This window comes from Apodemus sylvaticus, chromosome 7, assembly GCF_947179515.1.
Source record: "Apodemus sylvaticus chromosome 7, mApoSyl1.1, whole genome shotgun sequence".
Classification (NCBI taxonomy): domain Eukaryota; kingdom Metazoa; phylum Chordata; class Mammalia; order Rodentia; family Muridae; genus Apodemus; species Apodemus sylvaticus.
This window is the reverse complement of record NC_067478.1, coordinates 121,775,157-121,788,272: the sequence shown is the minus strand read 5'-3', so window position 1 is coordinate 121,788,272 and position 13,116 is coordinate 121,775,157. Positions and strand designations below refer to the sequence as shown.

The 13,116-nt window shown below is 43.2% G+C and overlaps 1 protein-coding gene across 1 annotated transcript in view; it reads left to right on the top strand.

The window, feature by feature from the left end:
* The window catches only part of Sesn3 (sestrin 3), a 56,367-nt gene extending 43,820 nt beyond the window's left edge, over nt 1-12,547 (top strand). Inside the window, exons 7-10 of the mRNA XM_052189110.1 lie at nt 1,071-1,189; nt 1,928-2,118; nt 3,314-3,458; nt 5,108-12,547. Coding sequence (XP_052045070.1) covers nt 1,071-1,189; nt 1,928-2,118; nt 3,314-3,458; nt 5,108-5,194 — 542 coding nt within the window. The 3' untranslated portion in view covers nt 5,195-12,547. The remainder of the gene's footprint in view (nt 1-1,070; nt 1,190-1,927; nt 2,119-3,313; nt 3,459-5,107) is intronic.
* The last annotated feature ends 569 nt before the right edge of the window (nt 12,548-13,116 follow it).

Genomic DNA, 13,116 nt, shown 5'->3' with positions numbered 1-13,116 from the left:
TTGCCCTGCTCATGGTAACTTGAATGAGACTGGACTGTGGCGAGTTTGGATTAAAGACAATCCCACAATTCCCCATAGAGGAAAAGCACTTAAAAGCTTTGCATGGCACTGGGACCGTGCTCCGGGTGGAGCACTCGCCTAGTGTGCACCAGGCCCTGGGATCGATGCCCAGCTCTTGAGAAAGAAAAAGGAACGAGCCAAAGCCAAGCTTCAGATCAAGGCTGACTGGCAGTTACCTATTTCTTAAGTGAAGGCTTCTTCTTATAACGAAATGAAGGGACTGTGGCTGATGTGATGCCAGCATCCCACCCGCATGCAGGAAGTACACAGCAGATGCCAGTCTCTGCTCTGCCTGAGTAATGCAGGCTTCCAGTCCACTGCATGAACTCATATCATGGGACATAGGAGTTCGCTCTTCCCGGCTCTTCCCATGCACTGCCATTAGTCAGTGGTTACAATCTGAAGATTAAAAGGGGACTTCGTCCTATTGGAATATTCATATATATTCTTTCAGAAGAATCTAAATATTTGTTTGTCAAACTTCTAAAATTTTACCCACATAGGAATCAGTTTTATTTATTATACTATAGTATTTTTGCTCACTTTATCCAGTACTTATTACTAATTAAAGACTGAATTAATTTAACGGTAATTAAATTATTTACAAAGAACTTATTCCTTGCATAGGAACTACTTTTTTATTTTGAGAATGATAGGTTCATTTATGGACTAGAGACAAAGTTTGTTTAATCACTATTAATAGTTAAAATCAGGTGGGAGGGAGTAATTACAAAGACAGCATTCTAAAAAATGAATTGAGCTTCTATTTCAAAATTAATAAATCTGACACGTTGATCTTTTTTTTCTACTGTTGTGTAAATATTTCAGTGTAGTTGGGTTTGTTGCCTATATAACTTTAATTAAATCTTAATCCCTACTGTTTGATAAGGAAAGTATATATAGACCTTCAGCAGTAGGTATTTTGTGAGTGTACTCCATGCTGGCACACTGGGGTTCTGGCTCCTCGTCTCAGCGCCGTGTGTGTCCTGAGTGCCTTTGTTGTCCATTAGATTTTGAAGATGACATGATCATAACAGCCGATGTCTCTCGATACATCGAAGACCCGGGCTTCGGGTATGAAGACTTCGCCAGGCGAGGAGAAGAACATCTGCCAACATTCCGAGCCCAGGTACACAGCGCTTTTAACTTAGGAACTAGAGTTCTTTGCTTCCAAGGGAGAACTGCTAGGACGTAAGTAAAGTGTCGTCTAAAGTAGCCAGCAGGCATTTTGATAGTGTCTGCAAATGCTGTATCTAACCTACTTTTCAACTCATTCTATTTGATGTCCTGATGGAAGATGAGGACATACTTGCCCTTAGCAGTCACAGGGAAGCTGCATGCGTCGCTTAGCTTGCCTGCATTATGCAGGACAGTTACATATGTTAGCGCTGTTTTTGGAGGGACAGGGAAGAAATCAAACAATATGATGACATTTATACTAAGGAATTTTGAGATATGACTATATCAGTAGTTTGTGCTTCAGGACCAGCCTCCCACAGGACAACAGGCTCTGTGGGAGAGGGGTTACATTTAGACCCCTTCATGCCCAAGTAAGTTTGGTGACATAGGAATAGTCAAGACTTCCTGGGTCCTTTCAGATAAAGTATAGTGTGCATGGTGTCTGTCCAGAGGAGGTGGCCAGAGTTTATCAGAAACATGCCAAACCCTGAACCCCATGAGACAACATCCTGGCTCTGCACCCTGCAGCCTGACAAGAAGCATCCTAGGTAAAGCTGTTGTCCTGGAACCAAGCTAGAAATATCTCCCAATACCTTCCTTCAATTCTTCCATTTTATTCTAAAAATTAAAAACATAGAGTTTAACAGAGCATGCCCATTTTGTAAGTGGACACTTTTTCTACATCCAGGACTACACCTGGGAAAATCATGGGTTCTCACTGGTGAACAGGCTTTACTCTGACATTGGACATCTCCTGGATGAGAAGTTTCGAATGGTCTACAATCTCACCTACAACACAATGGCCACCCATGAGGATGTTGACACAACCACACTGCGCAGAGCTCTGTTTAACTATGTTCACTGTATGTTTGGAATCAGGTATGTTCACTGTGCAGACAACTTTACACATTTCTGAGTGGAAATTCAAGCATTTGTTTTATTTATAGCCTGTTTGGGGCTATACCTTTCTGGGGTAAGTGCTACCTGGTTTAAAATTTAATTCTGTCTTAGAGATCATTTTTTTCACTTAAAGTGTTATGAATCTGGTGGTTAGGAAGATGGCTCAGTTAGTAAACTCTGTCTGTGTGAGCAGTGGAACCTGAGTTCAGTCCCCAGCACCTGCAGAAGCGCATACTTGTAATCCTAGCTTTGGGAGGTAGGCACAGGATTCCCAGGGCTCACTGCCTAGCAAGACTTACCTAACTGGCAAGCCTCAGGTCCCAAGCAAGAGATACCATCTCAAAAACTAAAATGGACAGAATTGGAAGAACAGCGCTGATCTTTGACCTCTGACTTCCACACATGCACACCCTGCATGTGTACATGACCATGAAAATGAATGATAGACAGACAGACAGACAGACAGGGTTCCTGACAATCAGCTCGTAGTGCAGCTTATTCTACAGAGCACACAGCAGGGTTAGCACCCCTCTCCTGGAAAGCATCTGGAAGCTAGAGCTTGTGTTCACAGCCTGGCTTTGGTCTCCATCATTGCAAAAGAAAAATCAAAAACTGCCCTTAAGCCCTAAATGTGATCACATGGCTCTGAATTTTGGAATGTTCTGAATTTTGATTTTTAGAAGCTGTTCTTCCTCTCCATCAGTCTGAAGTGTCACCTGACTCGTCCTGGTGTGTTAGACTCCGATTTTCACCTTCTGCCTGGAACCCCCACCGGGAGCTTTTGCAGCTGGCCTTACTCTTGCTCATTTGCTACCTTTTAGTATTTTCTAAAGTGCTTCTCTCAGAGAACGCCTGCCTGCTCCGCTTAAAACCCATGGACCTGTCTTCCCCAGCCAGCCGCAACACATTTTTCTTTAAGTAGCCTCTCACCTACAAGATGTGTGTTTGCTCTGTAGTTTCGTTCTCTTTATACCTAGACAGAGTTCAAGCTCTGTGAGACTAGGAGTAGGTTTTTCCTCCTGTTCACTACAGACTTCTAGAGAAGGGCGTGTGAGACCCAGACACCTGGTAAATGCTTCCTTATGGCTTACGTGATAAGCTTTGCTATGACATCGTTGAATAGCGAGGTCTGAGTAGGGGAGCTTGGGTGTCACCTTAGTTTTGTCACTTGCAGGTATGATGACTATGACTATGGAGAAGTTAACCAGCTACTCGAGCGGAGCCTGAAGGTTTACATCAAGACAGTGACCTGCTACCCTGAGAGAACCACGAAGCGCATGTATGACAGCTACTGGCGACAGTTCACTCACTCAGAGAAGGTCAGTGTCATTACCAAGCAGACCCCAGAGACACATGTTCAACATGACAACCTTAGTCAAGAACCAGGGCAGGCCATGGTAACAAGTTGGTACTGTTGACCCAGCTGTTGTTTTTCATGTTTTCTAAGGACATTGACTGTTCACTAAAGTTTAGACATGTGCTCAGTCTAACATGATATATGTCTTAGTCAAGGTTTCTTTTTTTTTTCTTTTTTCTTTTTTTTTGGATTTGGTTTTTTTGAGACATGGTTTCTCTATATAGCCCTGGCTGTCCTGGAGTTCACTCTGTAGACCAGGCTGGCCTCGAACTCAGAAATCCGCCTGCCTCTACCTCCCAGAGTGCTGGGATTACAGGCGTGCACCACCACTGCCTGACTTTAGTCAAGGTTTCTGTTGCTGTAATAAAACACCATGGCCAAAAGCACCTTGGGGAGGAAAGGGCTTATTATACATCTCAGGTCACACTTCATCACTGGAAGAAAGAGTTGACTCAGACCATGGGAAACACTGCATACTGGCTTGCTCAGCCTGCTTTCTTAAAGCACCAGGACCCTTGCCTGAGGGTGGCTCACCACAGTGAGTCCGGCTATCCGTCCTCTATTTAAACCGAGATGCCCTGCAGACTTGCACACAGGCCAGCCCTATGCAGACATGGTCTCCATTAAGATTCATTGTTTGCAGATGACCCTACCTTATGTTATGTTGACATAAAAACTAGCCAGCACAGTGTGTAACATTTGTTTTTGCATCGCCTTAGAAAGATTGGATCTAAATACCACTAACTCTACCATACTAACTATTAAAAGCCCACTAAGAAACAGTACTATGTAGAACTGTACCCAGCCTAGAAGGCACTGCCATTTAGAAACTCTTGTTAGCCACCAGGTTACTATTAGAATAAATGTTTCTCATTTAGTTTAGTATTTTGTCATTATAGTGAAGACCTGTGAGGCAAATATATTGCTACGTAAGAATATCTGAAAATGGACTATATGTAAATTATTGTTTAAATTAAAATAGAGGTTAAGAACCTTATCCACATTATAGCATCAAATCTGCCTTAAGGTCCTAGGCCTTTTCAGTATTAAATCTGAGAGTCTCCTTTATACTACACTGTCCAGCTGGCGGGAAGAAGATCATTCTGGGACTCTGACCTTCCCCAGGGATCTGTGTGGCTTTGGCAAAGTATGCTATGGTTCCATTTCTAACAATTTCTAGTCTCAAAGTCAGTCGCACACCAGGCGGATTACCACTTCATCTTTAGCTTTGCTGTATCTTTGGGCTGCTTTTATTCATAGTAGATTTTCCTTTCTTTCTAGAGATTGTCTACTCTCACCAGGAGACTATGCCCAGCAATATGTTCAAGAAATAGGAAGATATTAAGCTAACTCAGCACTGTAACATTTCCTGTAGTCAGATTAGAAAGCATAAATTTATTTACATCAGCTTCTGACTATAATGTGCAGTGCTGTGGTTTTCCCAAGAGGTGCCCAGTGCTTTTACCAGAGTCTGTGCATGCGGAGGGTGTCTGGAGAGATCAGATAACTCACACAAACCAAATGGCGCTTTAGGTTCACTGGAGAACTTATTAGATGTAGGCTGTTTGCAGGTTTTGCATAGTAACTAAACCAGTGCTGTTTGGTTTCCAGGTCCACGTGAATCTGCTTCTGATGGAAGCGCGGATGCAGGCTGAGCTGCTTTATGCTCTGCGAGCCATAACTCGGCACCTGACCTGAAGCCCCTGCAGGAAGGTGTCAGCATGCATCAAGGCCTCTCACCCAGGACTCCCATCAGAACTTGTTTGTGACACACCTCAGCAGTTACTCGGTTCTCTAGTGTCAAAGTATAGCTATTGGGGTTGTTGTTGTTGTTTTTGATTTTATTTTTGTTTTGTTCTTGTTGTTAGGGTTGCTTTGTTTTTTGTTTTTTTTGTTTTTTTTTTTTTTTCCTGGCTGTCATGTGCAATGGTGTGTTTTATATTTCTCGATGCTTAACATTGCTAACGATTGCGAAAGTAACCCTGACGAGTACTAGTTAGAGTTGGATTTTCAGATCTGACCATAAATCATGAACTGGTTTGTTACTGCTTCACTTCAATACTTTGAAGTTCATATGTATATGTATTATTTTTCTTTACTTAAAAAAATAAGGAAAAGTGCTTACAATCCGCTCAAGCAGTTGTTTTTCAGATATCAACATTCAGCAAAGAATGGTGTCCTTTCCCGCTCTAAAATCCCACACATGTCCTGAGTCTGGGGAAAAGCATGTGTGGCCCAGCCAAGCTCCTCCGGCATGCCTATGTCCCCAGGAGACCGTCAGGCACTGTTCTGGTTTAGTTTATCTGACTTTCTTACACTGCTATTGGCAATAACGTGAAATGTGATACAGACATCGTCCATAATTTAATGTGAAATTAATTATGATGAATTCTATAGCATGCTACTGAATGCCAAGTTCAGCTACTTCGTCTTCTAAAGCAGAGGACCTGTCGTCCCACTTGGCTGTCTGTGTGGCAGTGGGCTGAGGCACAGTCCCGAGCCCTGGGCTGTGGCTCTCTGTCCCCTCTAGTAGCTGGTGCCCACAGTGCTGCTTACAGCTCCCACACTTGGTACACAAGCTCACACCTGCAACTCCAACCAAATGTTTCTTTGCACATTCTCCTTTTCTTAGAGTTAAGGATGGTTACTTAATAGACCCCTAATTCTTCCTGTTACACTTTTTGAAATTATTTTACTTGATTTTCTCTTATAATAGCTTAAGTAATTTGTTATTCAAAGGTAAAAATTGTGTTTCTGTGCATTAATGTGATCGAGCAACAACAAAACAGTGCAATGTTTTTTAGAAATCAGCTTAGCTTCCCCTATCATGTCACTGCAGAAGTGTCCTTTTAAACAGAGCCTTAAAGAAATGACCTTCACATTTCTTTACTGTGCCAGGTGTTTTTCAGTTTTACCTTGCTGGGGCTGAACAGTGGTTTCACCATGCCAAAGCATTCTTTCCCCAGAAAAATTTGCTTGGGCGACTAGGTTAAAACAAAGCAAAATAAAACAAAAACAGCATTGTCATAGAGGAGAAAAAAAGCAGCCAAAATCTCACAGTTTTGCATTAATTTATGTTGTTTGATTAGACTATCTTCAGAGAGCACAACCTTCTGTGTGTCTATAGCTTTAATTTGCATTATGTTAATGAGCCAGTGAAGTGCCTAGAGGGCGGCCCCAGCGCCCGAGGACTCGCTGAGCACCTTTGCCTGAGGAGAGGTGACTCACATTCTTCACATCCATGCTATCTAGACTGTCCCTGTCTGTCACAGGAAGTCATCCAGGGAGCTTCCACAGAGAGCTCATTTGGGGTTCCCTTGTTCTGTGGGTGATGTCTCTTATGAAAGGCCTGTGGGCCAGGTTCTATTAGGCCCCTTCTGTGTGCCACGTTTTTCTGGATGTTAGCTCCTTTTCCTTGAGATTTTTGTTCTAGAGAGGAAAACAAAGATGGCTGTAGACCTGTCAGCATAGGTAGTTTTAGACTTCAGGATCTTGTTTAAAATCCTCCATGTGAGAAAAAGTTTTTGAAAGCAGGGTGGTTTCTTTAAAGAGACTCTTGAGAGAACCTGTGCTGGGTTTCCTGCCTTGTGTGGGTGTGTGGCCTGTGTGCTCCCCTTTAGATCCTCTGAACTACAAGGAGGTGCTCAGAAGGCTGGCGAAGCACAGGGGGCTCCCACGCTAAGGCTTTCATTTAGTATAGAGTTTATTGTTGCTTTTTAAAAGTAAGTGTTAGAAACAGTTTCGCTTCATAGCCCCATATTTTGTGCAGATGAACTGAATAGCTGACGGAAATAGTTTTTATGTACTGACTAAGGAGGAATTCTCACAGAACCCTGAATAAGCTCTAGACCAAAAGAGAAAACAAGGGTTAAGTACAGCGACCACTTACTTTTTGGGTTTGGTTTTGTGTTGCCCCAGAAATGTCAGTAGAGATTGGTCTGTGGAAATCATTAGTGCCTTCAGTAGATTTCTCTCCTAGAAAAGCTTCTGTTTAGTTTCAGGGCCAGTCAATAATCAGGAGAATAAGTGCATAAAAACACAGCAATGTATTTATGAACCTCAGTGAACCAGCCTCAAAAAGTTGATTTGTGAAGGCAGCCCCACCTCCATGTGTCAGCAGATACAGCATTCCCATTGTGCATGCTGTTGTGAGAATTTGCTGTCAACCCTCTTTATCCAGTGCAAACTTGAAATTCTGATGCGGTTTTCCAGGGTGGCATTTTTTTTTCAGAGTATTGGATTTACGATGTAGTAATTTATAGTGTAGCTTTTTATACATAAATGTGATATTTTTAAAAGGAGCTCCCGGACTCAGTCGGTATACTAACAGAGCCTCTTATAAGCTGAGCTGCACTCGGGCTCACACTGTGCCAAACATAAGCGTGCAAGTGTGTGTGAAAAGCACGTCTGATTGTGAAGCCCTCAACTCCCTGCTCCTTGTGTTAAAATCAGCCTGAAACCCATGATGGTCAGTGGTTTGGGTGGTTCAGTCTGGAATTTCACATTTGCCAGCACCTATGCTGATTCCTGATTTCTCAGATCACTATCAAAAACATCAAGGAAGTCAGACTTGGTGGCACATACCTGTAATCCCAGTACTTGGAAGCCTGAGGCAAGAAGATGGTGGTTTTAAGGCCAACCTGGGCTACATAGTAAGTTCAAGGCCAGCCTGAGCTACATAGTGATACCGTGTTTCAAAAACTAAAAAAGAAGAGAGAAAGAAATATGTAAGTACCCTTACATGTGAAAGTGGGCGTGCCCACTTGTCTGTGGAGTGGTCAGACTGCCCCGGGCTGCAGAGAGGTGGTTTCTCAGGCCAGGTTTCCTCAGGCAGACTCGTGATACTCAGAGGGGAAAAGGCTTTTGAGACGAGACTACTTTTAAAAATATTCCTGTCTCAGTCCCAGGAATGCTCTGCCAGCCCTTAGGGGTTCTGTGAGTCAGAGGGTAGCTAACACAGAGTCTTGGCCTTTTGAACCAGTTTTAAAACCAATAATAGCACAGCTGTACAGGGCTATTTTTAAAAGAGAAAACGCAAGTAAGATTTATATAAAGGTCATGTAAAATTTGAACCAGAGCCCTATTTTGTTTGTGTTACATCTCTTAAAGATTTTAATAACTCTAAGATCTAATGGATATCATCCAGGGAAACACTTCCTCCCCCACCTCAGAAGGTTTCACTAATCTAAAATCTTAGACTTTTATGCCACACCAAAGTAAATTTATGAGTAAACAGTTATAGATTATTACTCAAAAGTCATCACTTCCTGTGGCAAGTGCATGCCTATATGATAGTAAGGCTTCTTTGAACTCAAAGACAAGGAAAAGAAAACAAATCCATGTGTACCATAGAAATGCTGTGTGCCGCAACAGGCCAATGAGGTTTTTACTTTGTGTTGTATTTTAAGGACAACTCTAAATCACCGCTCTCGATCTCTGTGAAAAGGATCCTGCAAGATGATCCAAACAAGCATTCTTAGTGGTCCCTCACCAGCAAGCAGAAAGGCAACGCCTCTGTGGGGAAAGCACTGTAAGCTATGTGCCCATGCAACAGGAACCAATTCTGGGTGCCTGTCACTCTGCACTGCTCTCTGTGGAGGCTCAGATGCAGACTCAAAGCAGGCCTTTACACGAATGTATCCTGTCAGTCCACAGAGCTTTGATCCCATGCATCTCTCCACAGCTTAGCTCACCCCTAATTTAACCCAGTCAAAAACAGCACCTGCTTAGGTAAGGCCAGGAACAGAAAAGGCCGGTGTGAAGGGGCCTGGAGCAGAGGTGCATCCAGGGAGGGTGAGGAAGACTTGGAACCCAGGGCCAAGCTCTGGCTGTCCTTGGCAAGTGCGTCTGCTATGAAGGTGGAAGCGCCTCTGACCTGCACCCACCCTGCCCTGCTTCCTCTTCTCCAAGTGCCTCAGCCACTGCTCCCTCTCCTCCTTCCTCGCCGCCAGCCTGGGTCTTACTGCCTGTCACCTGCCTGTCACCCTTGCCCATCACCAGCCTCCTGCTCATCGTCACGAGTATGGTGTGTCTTTTTCTGAGTACAGTTCCCTCATCATTAAAAACATGTCTTTCCTCAACTCCCTCCAAGTCTCTCCACCGTCCGTCTCTGTTAGCAGATATATCACTGCATCAAATGTGTCCTGCTCACCCCTGCTGTTTATACCATCTTCCCAGCTGCCAAAAAATATCTTGCTGTCCTCTACCTCATCCCCAAAGAGCCTATAAACTCAGAGTGCCCAGCCTTCTCATGGGTTCATTCTCTGCTGTTAAGTAATAATCATCCCTATTTTAAATAAATCATAAAACCTTTGCCTTCTGTCTATCAAAGTAGAAACCTTTATATTTATACATGATACAGAAATTGAACTATTTCTACCATGCAGAATTTAACATTTAGCAGGAACTCAGAGTGAGTGAATTGCTAGCCTAACTTGGTCTTTATTAGATGGTATATACTGGTGATAGATCCAGTCGCTTGAATGTAGAGTTTAAATTCCCCGACACTCCAGATTAACCTATAACTCTTCAGTGGGACAGGAGATTCCTGGCAGATAAGTGAGGTAGTGTTTTAGACAACAGTTTCATTGGTGGTGTTTGGGCCTTAAAACACATTTCTCATAGAGGACATCTAGTGAAAGGTGTTTAGAAGGTCAGATTGGATCATATTAGCCTATTTGATGTATAATGTGGATAAAAATCCCCCCCAAAAAACTGGATACATCTGAATTTGACTTGATTAACTCAAACCCTCCCTATCCCCAATGGGAGAAAACTTACCTTGTGTTAACTTGCGTCTCAATTTCCCCCAGCTGTTCTTTGTGTACGTCAGATAGTGTCATGAAGAAAGAGAAAATTATACTGAGTCAGGAATGCAGTTCCTCCCCTTCAGCCAGGCTCCTAATAGGAGATACAGATTCACATGTAGATGGCTGGCTGCCCTGCCCTGTGTGGGAGTGCAGATCTGAGATCTCAGTGATCTTCAGATGTGTCCATCGCAGGCATGAGCACCCCAACCTGACAATGCCCAACTAATGCACTTAAAGAACCAAGAGTGAGGCAGGGGCCTAGTTGGGCTGTGGATTGGCCACTGAAAGGGACTCACCAGGAGGTGTTCATTTAGCTTTCACTCAATTAGTACTGTACCACCGTGAAGGCCAGACGTGAAAGGGTAAATAAAGGCATGTCTGCTTCTGAATGCGCGTGGAAAGCCGAGAGCTGACCCAGCCTGTGCTGTAAAGTAGCTATAGAACAAACATCCCACTTTATGGTTCATAGGACCCCAAACATTACAAATGGAAATATGACAAATATAATTTTGGTATGTAAAATTTTGCTAAAATTGTCTATTTCTTACTCAAAGTAACCTCTTAAGATGAATGTATCATTTTTACAGAAAGAATGTTAGAGAGAGTCTATGGTCTTTAATATTAACATGTTGCTTACAGGTACCACTGAGTTAAATGTGCACACTATATCCAGAAGAAACCCAGTCTCTTAATTGATCTTTACAAACTTTAACTGGCTCTCCCGGTCTATAAAAGGACAAAAGGTAGAATGAAGGAAATGTATCAGCTGGGTGGCTGAGGCCTTTTCCTTTATAAAGCAGAGACCATCTCTTTCCTGAGTTTAATGGTACCCTGACCACCAAGGATGGTGATCTGGATGACTTTACAGATAGTGCAGACATTTTGTTGGCATTTGGATGTCTCTGCAGGGGAGGAAGTATGACTTTTCCTTCCTCTTTCTCTTCACACTTACTCTTTTTACCCAAAACAAGATGGACATTGGAAGCAAACCCCAGGCCACTTGGGCATCTCCTCTATACTCATTGAATAGGCATGCGCACAGTCTGCTCAAGGTAACAGAGAACCCTGGAGGTCACCATGGAAACATGGCCTTGCCACGTGGCTTAGCTCCTGAAACCTGAAAGAAACATTCCTCATCGTGGAAGAACTGGATGTAGCTTTTAACTTATGAAATAGGAGTTGGACTTGAAAGCCCTTCTGAATCCTGATTGTGCAGGGCAGTTCATACTGGATGCACATGTGAAGACTGTGGCTGAACTGCACCAGTCAGACGCCAGCGTCATGACTTTCCTTGTCGACGTCGTCTCCTGAAGTCGTGAGTGATGGATGCAGCATGCTGTGAAGCACCTGTTCTAGTTCTTAACTCATCAGTATTAATGCAGAGTTACCCTTGCGTTCCTTGGTACTTTATATCCAATGTAATCAGAAGCTGTGATGTATCCCTTCCTAGTCCCATGCTTTGTTGCTGTAAATTTCCTTATGAAGCACGTGACTTTGGACTCATGTAAGGTGGATGATCTTGAAGACTGCTACACACATACACACACACACACACACACACACACACACACACACACACACACACACACCAGTCTCTTATTGTGTATGGTTTTAAGTTAGGATAAGCTTTTCTCCAGTAGACTATCGCTGCAGGGTCCACAAGTTCACTGTCAGGTGGCAGCCTCCTTTGTATAGGGTCAGCTCTGAAAATAGGAAGCTTTATCAACAGCCACTTCACCCTTGCTCTAGCGAAGCAGACCCTGCTGTAAATGTAGGCTATGGTGGTTACCCGTAATGCCCTTCACATGCATCAGCAGTTATGAAGATGTCAGAACCCACGAGAGCTTCTTGTATGTCTAAGTAGGCTTGATCCTTGTTGTTATGTTGCTGGTTTGGCAGTTTGACTAAAGCTGACCCAGATGGGCCGGCTCGCGTACTACTCCAGTGGTTTGATGCCTCTTCTTGCTCTGCTGCTGTCGTTTTGTTTTTTGAGGGATGGGTAATATTATTTGAACAGATAAAGAAGGAACTGTTAGTGAATCAAGACAAACACACCTGAAATAAAGGAGCTGTGTATTAACCTGTTAACAATTCATAACTGCACTTTCTATGACATTTTGAAAATCTATTTATAGGTACAGAACAATGGGTTTTGTTAAACTGTATCACGTTTATACCTGCAGAATTTATTTCATTGTTATTAGTAGGAATTTTATTGGTTCAATAAAATTGGCAAAACTGATCCTGCTTTCTCTCTCTTTAATGACTTACAATTAAGAGTATTCTCACTTCAGTTCACCTCTGCCAGGTGACTGGAACACGTGGTCTGCGAGACGTGAAGGTCATGGTGGCCACAGTCGTACCCTGGTAGTTTTGAGCCAGGCTTTCCTTTCTCTTGATCTTTAGTAGCATTAGTTGTTGAGGATGTAGACCATCTGTTACTTTTGAAGGGTGATCTCAGAAAAGGCGAGCTCCTGTTCTTGGTGAGTCTCACTGCCAGTATCACCATTAGAACAGGGGACTGCACAGAGTCAGAACTGAGTTTAAAACCCAGTGTTCGGCCATACCCTGGTATCTTTGGGGCATTGGGAGTATTCGAACCTGTGGATTCTGAGTTTCACACATGTATGATAGTACCTATCTGAAATGTTTTTTGGCAGATTGGGTGATGTGCACTGGCTTCACAAACCTAGCTCAGAAGTGAACTTGCATGCATAGTTAAGAAAGTGCAGGGAGGGAAGATGGCTAGGAAGGAGAAGATGGTGACTGTGCTATGTAGAGTGGTGATGAGGCTCCAGCACACGAGAGGAA